The sequence below is a fragment of the Taeniopygia guttata genome, chromosome 12, assembly GCF_048771995.1.
Source record: "Taeniopygia guttata chromosome 12, bTaeGut7.mat, whole genome shotgun sequence".
Lineage (NCBI taxonomy): Eukaryota > Metazoa > Chordata > Aves > Passeriformes > Estrildidae > Taeniopygia > Taeniopygia guttata.
Window position 1 is genome coordinate 4,326,990 of NC_133037.1, and position 21,614 is coordinate 4,348,603.

At 41.3% G+C, this 21,614-nt stretch overlaps 1 protein-coding gene and 1 long non-coding RNA gene across 3 annotated transcripts in view; one reads left to right on the forward strand and one right to left on the reverse strand.

The window, feature by feature from the left end:
• MDFIC2 (MyoD family inhibitor domain containing 2) overlaps positions 1 to 21,614 on the forward strand; it is a 47,703-nt gene that overhangs the window by 18,683 nt on the left and 7,406 nt on the right. Inside the window, exons 2-4 of one of the 2 annotated variants that reach the window (XM_041718751.2) lie at positions 16,013 to 16,081; positions 20,494 to 20,612; positions 21,026 to 21,247. In XM_041718751.2, the coding sequence (XP_041574685.2) occupies positions 20,579 to 20,612; positions 21,026 to 21,247 (256 nt within the window). In that variant the 5' untranslated portion in view covers positions 16,013 to 16,081; positions 20,494 to 20,578. The remainder of the gene's footprint in view (positions 1 to 16,012; positions 16,082 to 20,493; positions 20,613 to 21,025; positions 21,248 to 21,614) is intronic. The other variant, XM_030283069.4, reaches the window with a different exon arrangement.
• Positions 13,097 to 17,083, reverse strand: LOC116808870 (uncharacterized). The gene is made up of 2 exons (XR_004369089.3): positions 15,720 to 17,083; positions 13,097 to 13,320 (listed from the first exon to the last, which is right to left on the reverse strand). It is a non-coding gene; the product is annotated as an uncharacterized lncRNA (long non-coding RNA).

Consider the following 21,614-nt stretch of genomic DNA (forward strand, 5'->3'; position numbering starts at 1 on the left):
AAATCAGGAGATCACCTGGTCTTTCTTCTTTAGTCTGTTTACCTAAAATAACTTAGCAAAGCTTAGTAAGAGCTGTTGCTCATTTAAAATGTGAAGTAACTGTCGTCAAAGAACATTCTTTTCCTAGCAACACATTCAAAAAAGTAGCTTTTTTTCCCATTAGTCTCCAGCAACATATCTAGAAAGGAGACATTATATAGATAAAACAAGTTGAACTACTCAGGCTTCTTTTTACACTAAATGCAGATCTGAGAGACATCTTCAGCAAGCCAAGTCTTGGAATATTTTGTCATGATTTCTGGGTAAAAGTAAAAAACAACTATGCCAGAACCAACTGGATTTTTGCCGTTTTAGGCACACTCCAGGTTTGGTGGTGCTAGAACAACATGTGATCCATCCATCTTATCTCTAAGAACAAGCAATGCCAGCTACTGAAGAAGCCAGCTCACAAAGTGTGGTGAGCTGCTGTGACTATCTAGAATAGATTATGAGAGAAAGAAATGGCTGGAACATCTCCAGCAACTGTTGGAGTTCCCAAGAAGTTTTCTTCCTCACAGTAATGACTTTAAGGCTAATTAGAGGCAGAAAACCAAAACGGCAAATTCCCCAGACACCAGGTGTTTACCAGAAAAATCTCTTCCCCAGCCAGACACCATCCCTGTTCTCAGTGGTCTCCACGAGCCTCTCCCCTGCCAGACAGGAGGTGTTTTCCTTCCCCAGGATGTCTGTGCACTTCTCACTTTGGAGAATTGGGAAGGCTTAAAATCACCTTCAAGGTGGAGAAAACCAAGCGTGGAAGTTGCTTGGATTCATCTCAGCAGCCCCAGGAACTGGCTGAGAACCAGAGTGAGGTTTTTCATGCTGTAGGCAACCAGGCCACTCTGTTTTGCTGCTCTCCTGTCCCTGCCCAGCCAGAAGCCCACCACAAACACGAACCTGGAGAACACTGGATTTAAATAACTCCAAGTGCAGTTTTAATTCCTACTATTCCACCCTTTTTTCTGAAGATATTTAAGCACCAAGCATTGCAAGTATTGTGGTTTCATATTCATGTCATATTTTACTAGTACCCTATAGTAGTCCTTGTATCTTGTCTGCATCAAGTGGTGTTTTTTCTCTTTTCCCACAAACAAGAGATGCCTGCAACACAAAATAACTTTTGTGCAGCTCTATTTATATCTAAAGCCTGAGGATTTTTGGGAGGATAAAAAAAAAAAAAAGATTATGTATTTATTCAGAAATTAAATGAGATTAATAATTTTGAAAGCAATTTACAAATAGCAATCAGCCACTGCAATGAAGGTCAAAAGAAAAAGGACACATTAGCAATTGAATCTCTTCCCTTCCTTTAAAGTTTTAATGCTTCATACCTGTTAATAATGGGAAATATTCTTCTTCAAGAGTAGCATTTTCAAAAAGTGGTAGGATCCTTTTGCTAATTCTAATCTTCCTTTAATAAAATAATTTGCTAAAAAGGATTATAAAAAAGCATGAAAATGAAATGCCAATGGAAACGTACTGCCCATACAATAAATAGTTAATGTATTTTCTAAATGAATGATTTAAAATAGCTATTAAAGTAAAGAGAATGAGCTTATGTTTCTAGTAATGACTTCTCTGCCTCAGAATGAAATCTGTAAATCCCTGATTGCAATTTCACATCCCAAAAGAACAAGCTGTCCTGGGACCAATGCTTATTGCCTTTATCATTAATACTAGCATACTAAATATGTAATTTTTATATCACTGGTTTGAATATTTAGATTTATACTTGTGTATGCTTTATATTTTAAATCCCACACAACCATTCTGTCACAAAAATAAAGCTCTCCTTCAACAAGGCTTTTTTGTACGTACATGTATACACAGACTTTCAGTACAACTACAATTTTATTCATAAGAGTGCATAATGATTCAGGCTGTGATTGTTAATAAAAATGCATTTCTAACCATCAAATTTGAGTCTATTATTCTAAGTTAATTGCATTTGCCCTAAAGAGACTTGCGACTGGCTGTCAGCCTATTTGTGTCAGTTCCATTTTATTCATCAGTCAATCTTGTCTCCTCTTTTTTCACATCCCATATATTGATCAAATAGATTTGTTAGCATGCCTCTGCAGCTTTAAAAAAGTTTTTGTTATTTGTCAGGTTTATTTGATTACTATATTAGTCGAGTGTTATCTTAATTGTTATTTCAATAGAAAATAAATGCCCTTTGATAGTCCCACAAGATTCCCATTAAATATAATCCATATAACAAGTTAGTGGATGAAGTGAGTGTGGTAAGAAAATAAACACATTAAGCCTTTTTTAAAAGGTGGCATTAATCTGCAGCTGTATTGTACTTGATCCAAAAGACAGGAATAGAAATAAGTACAGTGTAAAACAATTTTGATAAACATCAGTGCCGTATCATTGCATATTATGCTATGTATAAAACACCTTAACAAAAAGATGTGTGATATAAAATAAACTGAGGCCATATCTGGAAGAATGGGGCTTGTGGTTATGTGTGAAATTGAACTGTATTAAATATGGCTTTCGACACTAAAAATTAGGCTAGAGAGGCAGTACACAAAGGGAGGTGGAAGTGCTGTTCTATGGGCAAATTTTTGGTAGGGAGATTAAAAAAAGGAAACCAGCTTTCAGGAAAGTAATTATTGCAGCAAAAAGTAAGCATGTATGCAGGTAGCTTCTTCCTCCACAAAGGTATGATACACAGTTTAGTGAAATAAAGAGTTTAGTTAGATTAATATTTGGGGACAGCATCTTGTGCACATCAGACACTCAGTTTTGGTAATGAAGTCACAATGCCAAAATTTTTACCGCAATCTTATTTAAGGGGAAGGTGATGCAACCAGTTTTCCCTTATGAATGTCTCAGAAACCTGTCTCTCATATCTTCTTTATCAGCAAGGTTACATAACCCTGGCTCCTTGCCCAACCTTAAATATGGGATCTGCCCAGCTGGTACCTGAACTTAAATACCATCTCATTTTAAAAGATATGAGAATTCCATATGTTTTAAGATAGCTACTCAAGATATAGAAGCATTGATTTAATAAAAATTTTAGGAAACATAATCTACTGCTTTACCTGTATTGACGTACATTGACTGAACCCATTACTTCCTGAAACTCAGATGAAGAACCTTATGAAAAGCTAAGTTTCTCTCATTTCTTTGGCCAGGATTAGTCAATCATCTGACTTCAGAGAAGTTTGGGTTCTGGTCTGAATAGTTATCTGTAGCCAACTGCAGGTGGAAGGGATGAGAGGAGGGACAAAACCAGACTTTCAAAAAAAGCAATTTTTTCCTGGCTTAATCTTGTCAGTCAAGGTGAGATGACTTGCAGAAGGATGGATTTGTCTTCCATTGATTTCTGTAGGAATTTAGGCAAGACTAAACAACAATCCTATCAGGTAGAGCTGGAATGATGAACACCACCCTAAGGGGTACCTCTCTCATTAGAACAGGAGCACTTTAAGGGCCTGTACCTGGCTGAGGATGCTTGAAAAATCCAATTCCCAGACTGTTTTTAATCTGGAACCTCTTTATCGGTATTTCATACTAAACTACCATGCTAAATCTTTAGATGCCCTAAAAAACCCTCAAATTTGCAGTCATCCTAGAGCTGTTAGCAACACTCCTGTGATTCAGAGGCACACGGTGTGATGATAGTTTCAAGCTAAACTGTTATGACCAGCTAGTATGGAATATAAACAGGAACAGATGAGAAGAATACAGCCTCAACATTTGAGACAACAAAGAAAGAGTGAAATGATTGCTACATAAAAGGCATTTCAAAGACCTCCCAGAAAAGCAGGCATAAAAATCCCCAATAAAAAGGCTCAGCAAGAAAACTGTCACACCCCCTAATCCTCAGCAGACTCTAACAAGATGTTCGCATGAGCCAGAGATTGTCTCCTTCCCCAGAAGACAAAAGGCACAGAAATCAATACTGTCTAGCATAGGATTAGGAGGCAAGAGATAGATAAAAAGGATTCTTTAACCTTACAATTAGAAAGCCCAACTCTCCAGCCAAAAAGATAATCAGAAACAGACTGCAAACCTGTGTCACAATAATTGCTGCATCTTTTACTCTTTGAAAACTGATATTTTCAGAAGATTTTTTTATAATTTATTGCCACCCCAAGAAAGGTTTTGATGGCCACTTAGCTGCAGACAACTGCTGCGACCAAACCACAATTCAACACACATGGCAATAGAATTATTTCCTAGTCTTTATGTTTTAACCACCTCCAACCAAGCAAAAATTATATTACCAATGCTTGTACCAACCTCCCACTAAATTGTACCACTAAAAGCAAAATGATATGTAATGCACTACTTCTAACAAATGATCAGCTTACTGTGCCCTGAACCAAACACTTCCACAGATTCTTCATGCCAAACCTGGCATAAGCATGTGCTCTGATTAAAAAGGAAACAACTTAGTTGTTATAGCAAGCGTCTTTAGCTTTATTTGGTATTACTAATGCTTTTAAACAGAAGGCAGGGTACTGGCAAGAGCAAAAAACAGACTTGAAGGGGGAGGAAACCTGCAGGCTGGAAAGAAGCTGCAGTCTCTGAAGTCCGACCCTCCTGCTGTAGATAACGACTGACCATAAGATGTGAGAGCTGGAGAAGTTTGCTGCATGGAAATTTCAGACTCTTTCAGAAGCTTACAAGGCAACCACAAGACATTGACAATAACATTTATGAAGCCTATATTAGCTTACAGCAATTACTTCAGCACCAAATCATACACATTCCCACTTTACAGGGGGTTAAATAGCATGAGCTGTTATTGAGGGACAGTCAGAATTTAAGCAGTCAGCACATCCAATGTTACAAGACTTTCCTGGTCTTCCTGGTGCCATCAGGAGAAGAAAAGTCAAATAATTTCTTTTTCCTCCAAGTGCAAAGCATTTACAAACCATCACTTCATGCTCCTGTGATCCTACTGTCTACTGAACCTTAAATTTCCTGCCTTAAGCTAACTTTCCATGGTTTTGCTCAGTGAAGTTAGACACTACCTCAGAGCTGCCTCATGTTCTGTGGCAGATGAAATAATCCCTGTAAGTAAAGTATTTGAAACCACTTAGAAAGAGGTTGGCAGAGATGCAACTTAAACCATTGTCATTTGTCATGGAAAGACAAACAAATCACCCTTCCCAGAAGAGTCATGACTCAAAATAAACACATGGAAAAAGGCGTGAATTTCTGTTCCCTTTTTAGCAAGCTCAAAGACAACATAAAGCTTTTCTTACACATTCTTGGAGAATAAAACGGAGAAATGATATCTACAGATTTCTAAGTACATTTTCTGGACCTCAGTCCAGATGGGAATAAGTAATTCCCTCAGTCCACCCCCAAAGGCTGAAGCCAGCAGTGTACCAGCCAGAGCAACCCAGGCTGTGAATCAAACAGGGTGGGAGCAGAGGGCAGTGTGGTCTGCACGGTGGCATAAGCAAATTAATCCCTTCTCAGACACACAGCTCCCCAGGGACTCCATGTCTTGTCTCACGAGCACACTTGTCCCCAAGCCACAAGAAGCTTCACTGCTGTCCAGCTGGAAGGCCAGCTATGCTGGAATTGAGTCTGGGGTAATACAGCACCCTGTCTGTTATCCGAAGGTTATTTCCAGATAAAATTGTCCTCATTTTATAGCAAAGTAAACTACTGGTTAGCACTATTAGAAGCACAACTTGAGACACAATTTGTATTCAGATCAAGATTTGCCAAAGAAACTGAAAAACATTATTTTAGTGACCTCTGTGTGGCACAAAATCCCACACCCATGGGGACCCCAGTGCCACCCAAGCATTCAGTCATTTAGATGAGAACTACATCTTCCCCTCCAAGCAGAAGAGAAAGGCTCAGTGCTACAGACATCACCAAGTTTTCAACTTTGCCAGTTAAAGATTTTGAGATTCTCAGAGGTCATGGGGGTAAAAGGCAATGCAAAAGCCTAAAATACCTAAAAAGATAGGAAGCATTGCTATGCTGAAACAGAGAAATAAAGATGGGTGAGCTGAACTTGAACTTTCAAAATATCCTAAACCCATGATTCAGAAAACAAGACTAGGGTATATTTAATAACCTATTCCATGACCTTCAAAAGTCCAGCATCTTTATCTGTACCATTGGTAGCAGCAGAGATGTGACAAAGCATACAGTTCATTACCAGTGGTTACCACAGTTGTGAGCTTTTAATGAAGGTTGTACATAATTAAGACTTTCATTTCGGTGTAGGTATCAGATACAACACTTGCTATAGTTTGCCCTGCAGCCAAACTTTTCCATCACCTTTAATGGGCATTAGGATGGTCCCTCATGGATTGAGACAGATTCATTTCACTGGTCAGATGCATAAAGAAAACTCAGACATGGGCTACCAAATAAAAGCAAAAAAAAAACCTTACTCACTCAGAAACTCAGGGTTCAATGCTGCATCAGTGAATCAGGATTCCCAAGCAGTCTCTGCCCTTTTGAGTAAGACAAGTTGTGTCAACTGCATGAAAATTGCTGTATTCCCTGGGGAAAACACAGAATTATAGGATCACTTTGGTTGGAAAACACATCCAAGATGATCTCAGTGAGAGGCCATAGGACATTAACTAAAGGGAAGGGATATCTTCCAATTCCTAATAATTAGGACTTATTTTTAACATACTTGTGAAGTCAGTTAGGGGACATAGTTTGAGTTTTCTCTTTCCTCTTATAACAATACAGCTTTGAGCTGTTCACAAAACACCCATGTGGGATAACAAAGGCACATCACCAGCTGAGGAGCTTCTCCTGCTTAGTGAAACTTTATTTTCCCATTATTTTCTCAAACTGGGCAGCCCTTTAGACACTCAGGTAAGCCCCTCACCTTCTCAGCTCTTAGAGCAGGGCATCACATCATTTCAGCTACTGAAATAGCACCTTCCATGAAAAAAAAATAAAATAGCTCCATAAGTCTAATTCCATTGGGGGATGGAAGCAACATTTTTTCCTTAATATTTTTAATCTGTTTCAGCTTTCATCCCATCTTTAAATTGAGATTACTTTTTATGTTAATGATGCTAAAGAAACATTTTGAAGTTTGAACAGCAGGACAAACACAAAAATGCTGTGCGGAGGGCTAAGCCTAAAAGCTTTTGAGCATGAGAACAAGCTCATAACCTCACCACCATTCTCTTATGAAAACTGAGCAAGAACCCCAAAAGGGTCATCTTAGGAGCCACAAAAATGCTGCTTATTCCCATTTGCAGGATCTCACTTGATTGCTTTGGTATCAGGCAACCCTTGAGCTGCCTCCTTTCCAGGGGTACTAATTTTGCACATTACCTGGAGAACTGCCATGATGTTGTTTGCCCTCTCTCCTCCATTTATCTACTAAAGGGGAAGCAAGGCCTGTGGCCCTGTCCCCTCCCAGCTGAGGATGTTTTCCTAACTGAGGCTTCTCATCCCAATTAACACCATCTGAAAGCCTTTAGAATGGGGAGATATGCCAATTTATCTGCTTTCTACCCAGCCACTCCAGAAGTGGGTAATGCTTATCTGCTCCAATTACTTCTGAAAATGTCATTTGGAGCGTCCCAGATGGAGCCAACCCAAGAGACCTTTTAGATTTTGGCAGTGGCCCTCAGCAGTGCTCACCATGACCATTAACTGGGGTGTTGCTGATTAAAGGATGAGTACACCAGGCTGGGCAGCACCCACAGGCTGGGCTCCTCCAATAGCAATGAGCTGGCAGTGTTAGAAACCACATAATCCAAAAATTTTAGAAAGCACCATGGCCCCATTAGGGATGGGCACCCAAGACCCCGTTGTTGAAATCAAAAAGCCTACACCTGATGGCTTCAGTACCTCATGAGGGCCTCCTACAAGAGAGCTGGGAGGGGGCTTTTGGCAAAGGCATGAAGTAATAGGTAAGGGGGAATGGCTTAATTCTGAAGAAGAGTAGGTTTAGACTCGATATTAGGAAGAGGTGTTTTACTGTGAAGGTAGCAAGACTCTGGCACTGGTTGCCCAGAGAAGCTGTGGATGCCCTATCCCTGGAAATGCTCAAGACCAGGCTGGATGGAGCTCTGAAAAACCTCATCTGGTGGAGGTGTCCCTGCCCATGGCAGGGGGCTTGGAATAGTATGACCCTTAAGGTCCTCTCCAGCCCAAACCATTCTATGATTCTATTTGTACTGGAAACACACACGATGCAAACTTTTTCTGTCACTTAGAGGACACTGATGAGGCTTTGGTAGGCAAGGTCAAGATGTTCACCTGCTCTGATAAAGCATGAGGAGGTAAATCATCCTGTGCAATCCAAGTCATTCAGATGGTACTTTTGGCATTTCCCCCCCACTCCTGCTTTTGTTCTGTCAGTCTGACGAGAACAGCTCGTGTGATGTAATTTAGAATGGAGCTTTTTTAAAGCTTTCACTCAGGAAAAGCTTCGGGAGCTCTGGGGGTATAGCTTAGCTCGGAGAAATAGAAAGAAAGCAAGTTTGCATTGACAGCTTGATCCCAGAGAGAGGTGGCTGCCTGCTTGTCTAACAGGTCCTCTGGGTCTGGATGAGGCAGAGACAGAGGAGCAGTCATATTAAGTGAACGCTTGCTGCCAATGTTAAAGGAACAATTACCATTATTCTGCATAGTTCACTGTTTGCTACTGCTATTTCCTTCAATAAAACCTCTTTTCACTTGCCAATTGGAGCTTGTCATGTAACAATATTTCTTATGCACAATACACATACTAAAATGCCCCTGTGTTTTTAATACATTTATAGTTGTTAACAATAGCAGTACAGCGACAGGAAAAACTGTGCTTGCCTTGAATACAGAACAGATTGAAAAAGAACAAACCAGTGGCCCTGCTCTGAAGGATTAATGGGGGCTCGATTTTGCCTAATCTGTGTTAAAATAGTGGCATCTCTTCCTTTTATTTGACACCCACTTCTTCCTCTCAGGGCCTGGGCTGTGGCCTCCTCGTTTGGAAGGGGTTGTACACCTGAGACTTGTGCAAAACTTCAGTGATGATTTTGATGTCAGGGAGTGCTGGGGACAGCATTGGGCTCTCACCTGTCCCTGTGCCTGGGCAGCCTCAAGGTGGATGGACAAGGGGAGTCGCTCATGTAGCCTTGGCAAGCCCAGCCTGCTGAAGGTTGCCCAACAACCCTTCACTCCTCGTGCGTGGTGCACAGACAGGTGGGAGCTGTGCTACCATTCAGCAATTCCTGAAACTCTGGTGTTCACTGCCCACATCAGACTAACAAAACTCCTCGTGAATGCAGCTCCTGGTGAAGCAAACAGACAGCTTTGGGGAGACTGGCATTTCCCTGGAGCTGTGGAGCTCTCCAGCTCTCCTCCAAGAGCTCACACAATGCAGACTTTGTGCTACTGCTGCACTTGCCAGCATCACAAAGCCAGGTGGAAATGACTGCAGTGAAGGTGCCACGGTGAGAAGAAATTACGTGTTTGCACTTCTGAGCAGGCTGAACCTCATATTTCATGCACCCAAAGGAACAAGCAGCTGTTCAGAAACCTTTGTAGCACAATCACGAAGGAAACTTTCTTCTGCCATAAGATTCGTGTTTTCTAAGAACACTATTTTCTTCAGAACAAGTTAATATACACAGGAAAAGACATCTTGAGTGTTCCTGACTCTCCTACACTATCCAGGAATAGTGATAGACTGCGAGTTTAAACACATTCTTCCACTGCACAGTGAGACAAGTGTGTTTAATGCTGTGAGCAGAACACTTACCATGTTTGCCTTTGCCAGAGCCGGCAAGACTACACCAATCTAAGAGTACTTATTACATATATAAGTAACAGTGGATGTCATCTGTCTGCCCCCAGAATAGATGTTCTGCACCTTTGGTACAGGGGGAAAAAAGGATTTGTGAAAAGATGCACAGCGTGATACATCTTCTGCTGCAGATATTGCTAATTGCTTTGTCTGTGCCTTTTTCTGAGGAAAAGAGTGAAGAAACCCAGAGAAGGCCACCATAGTAGAGGCTGGTTTGGAGCCTAATCTGAGCTCCCTGGAATTGTTTTCTTTGACATCTGGTGGTACAGGATCAAGCCCGTGCAAAGATAAATAAGTTGTTTTCCAGCATGGTCCAGCACAGCCTGTTCTGCAACACCTGGGGAGGTGCTCAGATGGCAATAAGATTAATAATGTTTATTACAGTGTGCAAGTCCAGCTCCCAGTTGTGTTCCAGCATGGCAGGCAGGCAAGAGAGAAACAAATGGAAGTGTTTGCTGGAAAAGTCTCATAGAAGACATAAGACCCTCACAGATTGCCACTCATCATTGGGTTCAAATCAAAGAAAAACTTTTATACCTTATTAGAAGATGTGGATGGTTGTAGTCATATATTATTATGTATCAATTTACCACCAGTAGAGTTCTCAGGACTATCTGTGAGAAATGCTGCATCTTCTGTGATTTGCAGCTCTATTTCACGGCATTTAAAATGTTTGGATTTCTTTTAAGAATATATATGGGTTTGATGGTGTTAATATATGTGGGTTTGTTGGTGTTTCCCCCCACCAAATGAAAACGCTGACAGTCTCAGAGCAGCTCTGACATTAATGCTGTGCAAGGATATCTTTGTGACCATAACTGTGTGTAATGCCTGCTTTGGGAATAAATTCTTGGCACACAAGTTCTGTGTCATTCAGAAAGCAGCACAGTTGTCAAGGACCTTGGGACAAGAAAAGAAGACACTGTGCTCTCTTTTCATTGGAAAGTTCACAAATTCTGCCTAGAGATCCCTCTGATATTTTCACTTTTCAATACATAGTGATTACCAAAAATAAAACTGAGAATTTTAAGTGCTTTCCAAATTTTATGACACAGAGTTTTACATGGAAAAGAATTCTTTTGTAATAAACTCAGCATCTTTTGGTTTATATTACCTATAAATTTCCCTAGCTAAAGAGTCAGAAATTACAAAAGGATGTCGATGGGTTAGACCTACCTTTAGTTACTGTGCCAGTGATTATTTTAAATAAATTCCCATCCGCTTCTGGCTGCTCAGCTCAGGTTATGATTTTGTTTCTGAAATTTGGTCATATTGGCAGATAACCATAACCTCATTGTGGGGTGAGTCATTAACCATGAGAGGAAAGAAAGTGAATTAATGCAGCTGTGACATTGAGGCAACAACAACAACAACAATAACAATAACTATTGTAAAGTTTGTTTTTTCTCTGCTTTGAAAACAGCAAGGTCAATTCAAATGAGACAATATATCAAACCTTCCAGTTTTACTCTGTGCAGTGAGGAATAAAGAGAATTTGAGAGGTTTGAGTTAGCCCTGCAAAATAACAAGAAGTTGTCCATGAGCACGGGGATGGATCTGCCCCAGGACCCATTGAGGAATGTGCAGGCAGCCCCATCAGAGGGTGGACTCAGGGGCTCTGTATGCCAAATCCCAGCCTGGGGAAGGGGACAGGGACTGGCACAGACATATGGTGACTGAGGTGACCTACTGACATTAATAAAAACAAACATTGCAAATCTCTCCACTTGGAGGGGGAAGGACAGGGCTCTGTGCTTTTAGTTCAGGTTCAGTTTGTGACTTCCTTGTTCTGAGTTTTTAAATTATCCCTTTTAGCAATAGTCAGCAGAGTGCAGTTTTAAACAAAAAGAAGGAAAAGAAAAAGAATTTGGAAAGCAAACTTTAGCTTCATTTACAACACTTTTCAGGGCTGTTTCATATAATAGTACCACCTACAAGGTCCTCGCAACCCCTGGAGTGTTCAAGGCCACTTTCCACAGGGCTTGGAGCAACCTGGCCTAGTGGAAAGTGTCCCTGCTCATGGTAGGTAGCTGGAGCTAGACGGTCTTTCAGTCTCTTCCAACCCAAACCACTCTATAATTCAATAAGACAAAACAATCCAGTCTGGGGCTTAAATACAAGTTCAGGTATAGCCACTCCATCTCAGAGACTCTCAGGGAGGATGATCTCTTTCAAGACCTGCTGGAATAACAACAGGGTGCCAGGATGCTCTGATCATAAAATTCAAAACAGGGAAAAGATGATTAAAAAATTAGCTAACAGTGAGAAGCATGTGAAACACCACGAGATCCTGCTACTGCCTGGACTATCCCCAACTCCTGTAATAGATTTATCTCATGGAAGCCCCTCAAAAAGTCACAGCTGCCAGGACAGAAATATGGACCTAAAGAAAAGCATGGCAGGGAAAGGAAACAGTGGCTGAAGGGGAATTTGGGAGAGCTGATCCACAAACATGTCCTGAAAAACTCTGGAGAATCTCTCCTGAAGGGTGCACACCTGTATCCCACATCCAACCCCATGAATTTCAGGGATTGCCGTGCCTGTGGACCAGCTGATGTTGTGTTTCTGCTGCAGTTAACACTTGATACCAAAGTTGGGAGGTTCTGTGACAATTCAGTGATTTTTCTTGGTGCTCATCAGGCTGTGACAGGGAGCGATGGACAGGAAGGGCTCTGGGCAGGCCAAGCAAACCAACCAGTGAACACACTGTGAATTTTGCTCTTGTGGTCATTTAGGGCATGAATTATGTCCAGCCTTTAACACAGATGATGATGTCTGATGCAACAGGGACTTTGGACTTAACACATAAAAACCTTCTTAAAAATTGCTCAGTCCCCCTTATTGCAAAGTTGTTACAACTCTTAAGGTGTAAAAGAACAGCATAAAATTCACACTGATCCCTTCAATTCTTTTTTAAGCATCTTTAAATCCAGCTCTTTTTTTTCCTGCTATACATCTTACTTTTTATAGTTAAAAGTAATTTTAAAGCAAAAAAAGAACATAAACAATATACACTGACTCTTGACACTCCATTGCTTTTTTAAACTAGAATAATAAAAATTTGCAAATGAACAAAAGAGTGGGAGGAAGATATCTGATTTACAATGTTTTTGAGATAAAGAACACTATAAAAAAAGATCAATGTGAATAATAAAGCATTGTTAACTGAGTCATGACATTTCTATTCTCAGTGAAGATTTGAACAGTAGAGCTCTGCAAATGAGCACCTTGTGCCATTTTCAAAGTGGGAGGAAGACATATAATTATAATTTTTAAAGTGAAGAGAATTTAAAAAAAAAATCTCTGTGAAAAAGTTTATTGAAAAACATATCGACATATCAATATGACATAAATTACTTTAATTTTATTAAACTGGGAGGGGGAAAACCTCTTGTCGAAGACGGGCTGCAGAAAGCATTCCTTGAAAAGAATTTTCTTTATTAAAAACTCTTTGCTAAGATGAAACAGCACTGGATGTCAGCACTACCGTATATTTATTCTGTAACTCTTCCAACAGCCGAGATCTATAAATGAAACATATTTTCAAAACAGTTTTAACCTCCATTGTCTTGATCATTCGTATTAACATTTTTCATGTCACCTATTGAAATCCCTTAAAGGAACCTTTTATTCAGTCAAAATTAATGAAGCCATTTTCTTAAACAGCCTCCAAAAAGTAAAAAGGACGTAATGTTGTACGTTTTATTTGACATACGTTTTCTGCCATTTCACTTATTTGTGTGATGAGAGCAATATTTCATATTTATGCTATCAAATCTGCAGAGAAAAGTGATTTTGAGAGAGAAGAAAACCAACTCTGCTCTTGCTGTGTGTGCAATTTAAATCCACAGTGAAAATACAGCATTGATCAGATTACTCCAATTGAGTCATTTAGTGCTTTGGCATTCCTGAAGTTAGGGCCCAGCTGTGAAATCATAGTTGGGGCCAAACATTGCTGTTAGGTGAGTGCACATGGCTCCCATTTTCTTCAAAGGGAATGACACACATGGCCAATAATTAGCTTTCACCTCTTCCATTCTTTAGCTAGCAAAGCCAGAACCAGTGGAGTGTATGCAGGCAATTTAACAGAATTAAGAATACAATCAAGATTTTCTGGGACTTACTAGTGATTTGGGATATATAATTCAATACACATCAAAACACAGATGCTCAGCATATTCTGAAAATCAGGCCATCTCAAATGTCTTGCTTTAAGCAGGTAAAATCATAAATTACTCTGAGTATTTTGGCCATTGGATCCTAACAAACTGGGTGTAGTACACTTCTTTAAAATTATAAACTCCAATTTCTGGCTTGGCTAGGATGCCTGAGAGAATTACAACGTCCCAACACATTTTTGTTCTTGTGTTGGCACACAGCTCTCCCCTGCCATTACCATTACATGACTTGAACACAGTGCAGGTGCCCTTCTGCAGCAGGTGACCCCAAGGGAAAATCCAGCTCCTGGCTCTGCAGGTCCCCTGGGATGTACTGAGCCACTGGGATGGCCCACAAGACCTTATAGCATAAGTGCCATGGAGAGAAAAAAGGATGCATCCCAAAAATCTAGCTGCCCCATGCTGCATGCAGATCTTCATTTCAACTCAAGGTCAAGTGGAAAACTTTTCTACCATCCTTGCTGACTCTCCTCTTCACTTTCTCCTGACTCCATCTGTTCCTCACCCATCTCCTTCGTTCCGCACTCGCCTCCCTCTTCTTCCTGTGTCCATCTGTTCCCTCCTTCCTCAACACAAGTTGGGGAAGGGAAGTAAATTCAGTCATTCACTGAACAGATTTCAAGATGAACCCCCTCCCTCTCCAGTTCTAACTTCATTCATCATGGTAAAAATTATAATGAATAGAAATGTTGAAGGTGAAAATTTATTAGGGATTGTGTTGCTTTCTTATATGAAAAGCAGTTAAAGCTGCATATAAACATTGGCTTCATTCATTTTTTTCTTAATATATGGCATAATTAGTGAGAAATATTAGTGGAAGTGCTTGCTATGCAGTCCATCAACACATGCCTGTCAGAGCTTAGGACCTGGGCCAAAAGTTTTTGCCAGTCCTGTGATAGATTTACAATAAGCCTATAGAAGGCTTTACAGTTAGCTGGGTCACTAATTCATGAAGTTAAAATGCATGCAATGAGGTCAAAAATTCACTATTGATAAAACACCCCCTCCCGGGATTGCACCCTTAGCTTTGTTACTGCAACAGCAAAATAAAGTAAACCCAAAGCTCCTGTGAATTACCAGTCCATCATCGTAAATCAGTAGTGAAGCACTTGCACGAGTTCATGATGTCATCTGAAGCCCGGGATATATTTATAGCCTTGTGTACTATTTCCTGTTTCCTCATGACAAAAATAAACAGTCTCCAAATCCCCTGCATCCTTCTGCCTGAGCTCAGCAGAATGTAATGGGCACGAATCCCTGAAAGCCCCCGTGATATATTGGTCTGGAGCAGCTCCCTTCTGATGGGCCACGGCGCCCATGCTCCCTCCGGCCTCTCCCATGTGGGCAACAGCAGTTCCCATGGAGTTTGCTCCATCTGCTGCACTCACGGCTGGGATAGTCCCACACCCCCTCCTACTTTGCCTCCCTGACACTTGGAGAGAGAAGGAAAGGAGAGTTCAGCCTCTGAGCCTTAGACATGGAGTGAACAGCCTGGCAGGCGCATCCGAGGTGGAGGAGCTCAGCATTGCTCCGTGTGGGGACCTGGGCTTGCCACCACAGGGACCTTGGGCATTTTGTCCACCGAGACTGACAGGCCATGAAGGCTGGAGTTTGGGCTTAAATTTCCTCCCTCCTCCTTTGCTCATGATTTGGGATCGTCATCTAAGGTTTCTGAGGTGTTTGGGCATGGATGATGCCCGACATTTCATCTCAGACCTCCCAGCTCTCAAATTTTCTGTACCTACCTGAATTGCTGTGTTGGCTGGTGATCCTCTTCACCTCTTTTTGGGTGAAACTTTCTGTCGGGGCAGTTTTATTTTTTGCTTCCTTTCCTGAAAAGAGACAGAGGGTAACACAAACAGCACACCATGCCATGTAACCTCCCTCTGCAAGGAAGCATATTTGCTTCTGTTTGACCTCAGACCAACAACTCCTGAAGTCAATGACTATCACTAAGTGGCTGAGGGTAATAGCTGTGCCAAACCACATTTATTTGACACTTATTCCTCTTCAATTTCGTTTTCTTCTCTCCACCAAGACCGTCGCACCAGCTCCCTGCCTCTACTGGCCCTCCCTGGGGTGACGCCGAGCAGTGAGGACCATCCAGGTAAGCTGCTGGGCCCATGCATGCAGAGATACTCCCTCCCTGGCAGATTAATATATCCCTTAAATGATCAAGAAAAAGTGTTTTGGTTTTTTTTTGGCTTTTGCCTTTTTGAAAAACTGCTGTCAAACCCTGAGGTTTGGGTTTCATCATACAATGAGAATGAAGCGAGGTCAGATCAAGCCTTCATACGTGCAAGTTTTCATCCATCAGCTCCAATGTAGCTCTGCCTGTGTCATCTCGGGACTGAACGGACATGGCACACAGCTCTTTCAGTAATGAGCATGTGACACATTAAACAGACAGGCAGCAACAGCAGGGCACGGAATGAATGCTGCACTGATACACCAACATGCCCCAGGGGAAAATTAAAAAGTTACAGGTCCTAAACTGCCAGAGTTTTCCACACAGTTTAGCATTAACCCTTGGGACACCTCGCTACAGGGGTGTGAGACAAAGAACCACTGCCAGGATGGATTTGGAACAAATGCCAGCATTGAGCAGAGCCACAGGCTCCCTTGTCCTTTGCTTGTAAGATGTGGATGAGCCCTAGGAGGGTCAGAGATCAATTCTCCTTCTCCTTCAGTGGAGTCTCCTCCTAAACAGCTGCTCCAAGAGCTGCTTTGGATTACCTGCATTGCTGCAGTCCCTGTTCAGCAGAACAGAGCACCTCTTAAACCCTCTGTCCCTTATCAAAAATAGACTTAGAGCCCTTGTATATCTCTATACTAAATCTAATTTCAGAAACATGCAGGGAAACTGCAGACTCCTCTTCTCCAGGACTGAGAGATGCTGGTTGTGCCTAAAGCCAATGAAGAGAAATAGAGGTCAGGGGGCAAACTGCAAATGCCAGTCTTGGTATCACTGCTCCTCCCTATTAACCAGAGGGATCTGGAGCTGGCATCAGTGAAAAGTAAGTGATTTACTTTGTGCCTTCATGAATTTAGACACTTGTAGTCAGCCATCTGAATCGCCCAACTCCAAAAAGAAAAAGAAAAAGAAAAAGAAAAACGAAATTCCATGTGAGTGTTGAGACTATCTTTGATACAAACATGGTTGAACAATCCCAGTCTTCTACTGCAACAGCCAAGGCAAGTCTCAGCTTCCCCATGTGAGGATGAAAGTTGCTACTTCATATTACTTAAAAATGGCACATTGTGGGGGTGTACCTTTAGCAGCCTCTGCCTAACAGTCTAACGCTGAATAATCTGACATTTCTTCATCATGATACACTTATTTTTCCCTTTAAGTTCACTTCAGTGGCTGATTTCTATATGTTAAAAACACAGACATGTGGACATTTGAAGCTGAACACTGGCTCTTAAAAGAAAGTTGCAAAGTTTGACCCTCTTCCCATCTCTAACTGTAATTTGGGGTTTTTTATATTCTCGATTAACAGTAATCATAAATACTACGAGTGGTATGCAATATATTTTTAAAGCCTATTTGGTTACATCTATTTGTTCCAAACTCTCAACCTACTACTGTTCCATCCAGCAACAAACTATAATAGGAAAAAAAAAGTGCTAACCACCTTTTTTTTTCTGCTGGTCTAGCACAATCTTTATTTCTTCAGACACTTTGTGCAAACATTAAATTGATAAAAGACATAATGTAGATGGACCCACAGCTGAACTGAAGGTAATTGCATAAAAATGAAATGGAGACCTATAATTGTACACTGCTTTAGCCTCTCCTGCAGTGTTTTCTGGAAGCAAGGATCTCGCTTGTCATAGCAAGTTGCTTGTTACAGTGATTGTGTGAAGGCTTGATCTAGCTGTACAAGACAAGTATAACATTACTGAAAGGGAGCTTTTCAAACTAAGAGTCTGACACTAAAATGTACTGTATTTTCCAAGATGTAGTATGCTTTAACAAACAGAAGAGTCCCTGAGTGACAGCTTTTGTTACCCTTTTGTTTGATGGTGCTGTATTGAAAAATTCAGGTTATGTCTATGTCTTTCTATTTCTGGTTTTGATTTCTCTTCAACAGCACTTCAAGAATAAAAATTGACTCCAAGTATGAATAGTAGAAGTCGGTGGATACAGTAAATGTCAGTCTGGCATTTACTGATTACTTCTGTCAGACTTCTTTTTCAGTCTCACTTCTTGAATGTTTAAATGCATTCCGTGGGCCATTGTATTGTTGCAGAATTGGGGAACTCAACAAATATATCATGAATTAAAACAAAACTAGTTTAGATTTTTGGGCAGATCTTGAAAGTGGAAAATAATATCTATTCTTGCCTAAGCCTTTTGATCTGATCCGTGTGTAGCCAAAGGCTCAGCCTGGGTGTAGCTCTCAGTGTGAACAAGCAAGACCCATTTGTGATATTGGCACCTGGCTAACAGGTAGGGCTTGTGTCTTTTGGACTCACAAAACAACTGTTATCCAATGAATCCAATGTACAAGCGAGACATCGCTTCCTCCTTAGCTCTGCTGCTTTAATCAGCAGAACTTTTCCTGGAGATGGTTTGTTATTGAATGAAAGTGCAGGCAAACCTGTGGAATGTCACTGATTTACAAACACTGGAAAACAATCATGACTGTACATGTAAGGGCATCCAAAATACCTGAGTTTTCACATTCTGGACTGAAGAGGCTGGCCAAGGAGTCAGAGAGGGGAAAAAAAAAAAAAAGCTGTATTTGCCTACTTTGAGGGGAAAACCATCAAGAACTCATCACAGATGGACAAACCCAGACATGCACAGCCTCAGATGCTGATTTCTTATGACCAAGGGTACAAGCTCAGGGGAGAACTGCTGTGCTTTGCACTGCTGGGTCACACACAATAGAGCCACTGCCTCTCCCACTATTCCCATCACACCTGCGGCTTTCCTTCATCACAATACTCAAAAAAAATGACAGTTTTAGATTTCTGAACCTCCTCTCTGTGCCACTGCTCTCTTACTGCCTCCATCCCATTGTTTGCTCCCTGCCCAAGGCCAACTCTCCAGGACAGGGAAATTCACATTTCCATCACAGTAGACTTTGTTGTCATTATGACTTCAAAATCAAGACAATACCTCTGCCAACACACTATTTTAAAGCAGTGATTTAAAATGAAAATGATAGCCTAGTTTCTGTGCTTATCTTATCCCAAGATCTCACTCTACTAACCTCTACCCACCTTTTCTGCTTCTATGTATCTCACTAGGTGAAACTGTCTAAAATGGCTAGAAACAGGGCTAGAAATTTAAATTAGTTGCTCATTCATTTGTAAGTAAATGGAGTTATAGAAATAATAGGAAAATTAGCTTGGAAGGGACTCTAGAATCACCTCATTTGGCCTCTGCCAGAAACCTGCAGTAAGAGCAGGTTGCTGGGGTCCATGCGCAGCTGAGCTCTTCACACAGCCACAGCCTTGCTGTGGTCTGTTCTGGTGCTTTACACATTCCCATGATGAGGAATTCATTCCCTGGGCAGTTCCAACCGCCTTTTCTGCAGCTTCTGACCATGTCATCTCCTTGCTGTCCATCTGTGCAGTGCTGGGAGGAGTTGGGGTCTGGCTTCTCCATTATCCTGGCTCTGGAGGGGAGCCAAGCATCCAGCACTGTTCTTTGCCTTCTCCTCCAGGCCAACCAAAGCCAGCTCACCCAGCCTCTGCTCACACAGACCCCTTACCACCTCAGTGGCCTTCACTGGACTCAAATTAGGTGCTACTTATCTCTCAAATCCTTGCTTCCCCCCTCCTCAAGCCTTATGGTGGCCCTGGTTTTTCACTTACCTTGCAATCCATCCATCCATCCATCCATCCATCCATCCATCCATCCATCCATCCATCCATCCATCCCATCCACTTTTCCTCCTCTTGCTGCAAGGATACTGGGGGAGCAGCTGCAGTCTCACCAAGGTTTCACTGTCTGTCAGCCTTTCCTTGGCTTTTCTTTAACCTGTGTCAGAAGCCAAAGGTACCTAAAAACCAAGAGATACTCAGGCCCTCTCCTCAGACTCCTTCAGGCAAGTGCAGACGAACCACTTCAGAGCACTTACTGTTCCTCTCAGAAAGTAGCATTTGCAAAACTGAGGTGTTTGTAAAGATTGATTTTCTGTATATAGCTCAAGAGCAAGCATATCACAAGATTTAAGTGAGATAAAAAGTGAGGCTGTGCTTGATGTGAGGCACAGGAGTTAATCAGCTGTAGATAAGAACTGATGAGGTTTTATCATCCCTGCCACGAAGAGAATGACTGTGTTTCTTAGCCACTTGATCACTTCAGAGAGTGGGTGAAACTATATATCAACCCATGTTTATCTGTGCCTGAGAAGTTCTTCAAGAATAAATTGAACTCAGAACTCTTCTTAACCTTTCCCCTAGTTGGGGCTTAAAATTAAGCTCTCCCTCTGGTTTTTGAGCTGCCTCTCTGGCACGCTGACAGCATGTGAAGTATCCCATCTCCTGGTTAACTTCCAGGCCAACAACGCAAGTGGGGATGAAGTTATGAAATAAGGAATCTGGATGCTAAACAGAGACCATCTGGCTGTCTTTCTACAAGATTATGAGCCACAGTGAGCTGGCACATCTGCATCCAGGTACCACCTACGTGCACATTGTTGGCTGTTAATTTAGGGAAACGAAATTGCAGCTGAAAAATAGCAAGATAATTGTTTTGCCTTCTTTTATGTCACAAATTGAAGTTAGGATATCAAACTCTAAATAGATGTCAACCTGAGGCAATAGTTCTGTTTTATTTCCAAACCTGATCCCACACACTGGAAGTGAATTATTACTTAGCCTCTAAGTCCTCTGGGTTTAAGAGAAAACCTTAGAAGGCAAGTTCACAAATACCTTTACTATGAATAAACCTCTGTAAAGAGACTGAAATCATTAGGTGAGAAGGGTTAGGCCTTGGAAGTAAACAACTGTAGGTTTGAAAATTCTGCTTATGTTATTCTCTTAGATCTCTGCCTTGGTATCACAGTCTTTTTTTTCCTAATCCCACCAGATAACCAGCTTACAAATGAAAAACATACAGACGAAAAGCCTATGAAAGGTATTGTTATGAGTTCTGTCGCAGAATTCAGCATCACAGACGCTTCATCAAAGGGTACCAAAAATGAGAAGAAATTGTCAGATGCAAGCAGATCATCCATTGCTTCCCTGGAGAAATGCAGAGAATTCACTTACATTGAAGATGATGCATCAGTACATCAGAGAGACAGCGACGGTATGTTTTATAAAACAGATCACATTTGAGCTGATTTCTAAATAATGCCCACTGCAAAAGAACTATGTTTAACCAACTCGAAATTAAATGTTGAACAGGAGGTTCAAGAACATCGCCAAAAGCAATGTTAAGTTGCCCTGCAGACATTTGTGTGATAGATGAGAATTTCTAGAAGATGATCTTAAATTGTCAGTGATACTAAAGTTATAGAAGAGGAGCTTAGAGCTTATTGTGCCACAGAGCATTTGTACTTTAGTAATGAGAGTTTGCACAGAGGCACCAGTGTCAGTATCAGATAAATCTATTCCTGGTTATTCCAGTGCATGTTAAAAAAAGGCTCTGTGAAGTATTTCAGAAGTTTCTTTTG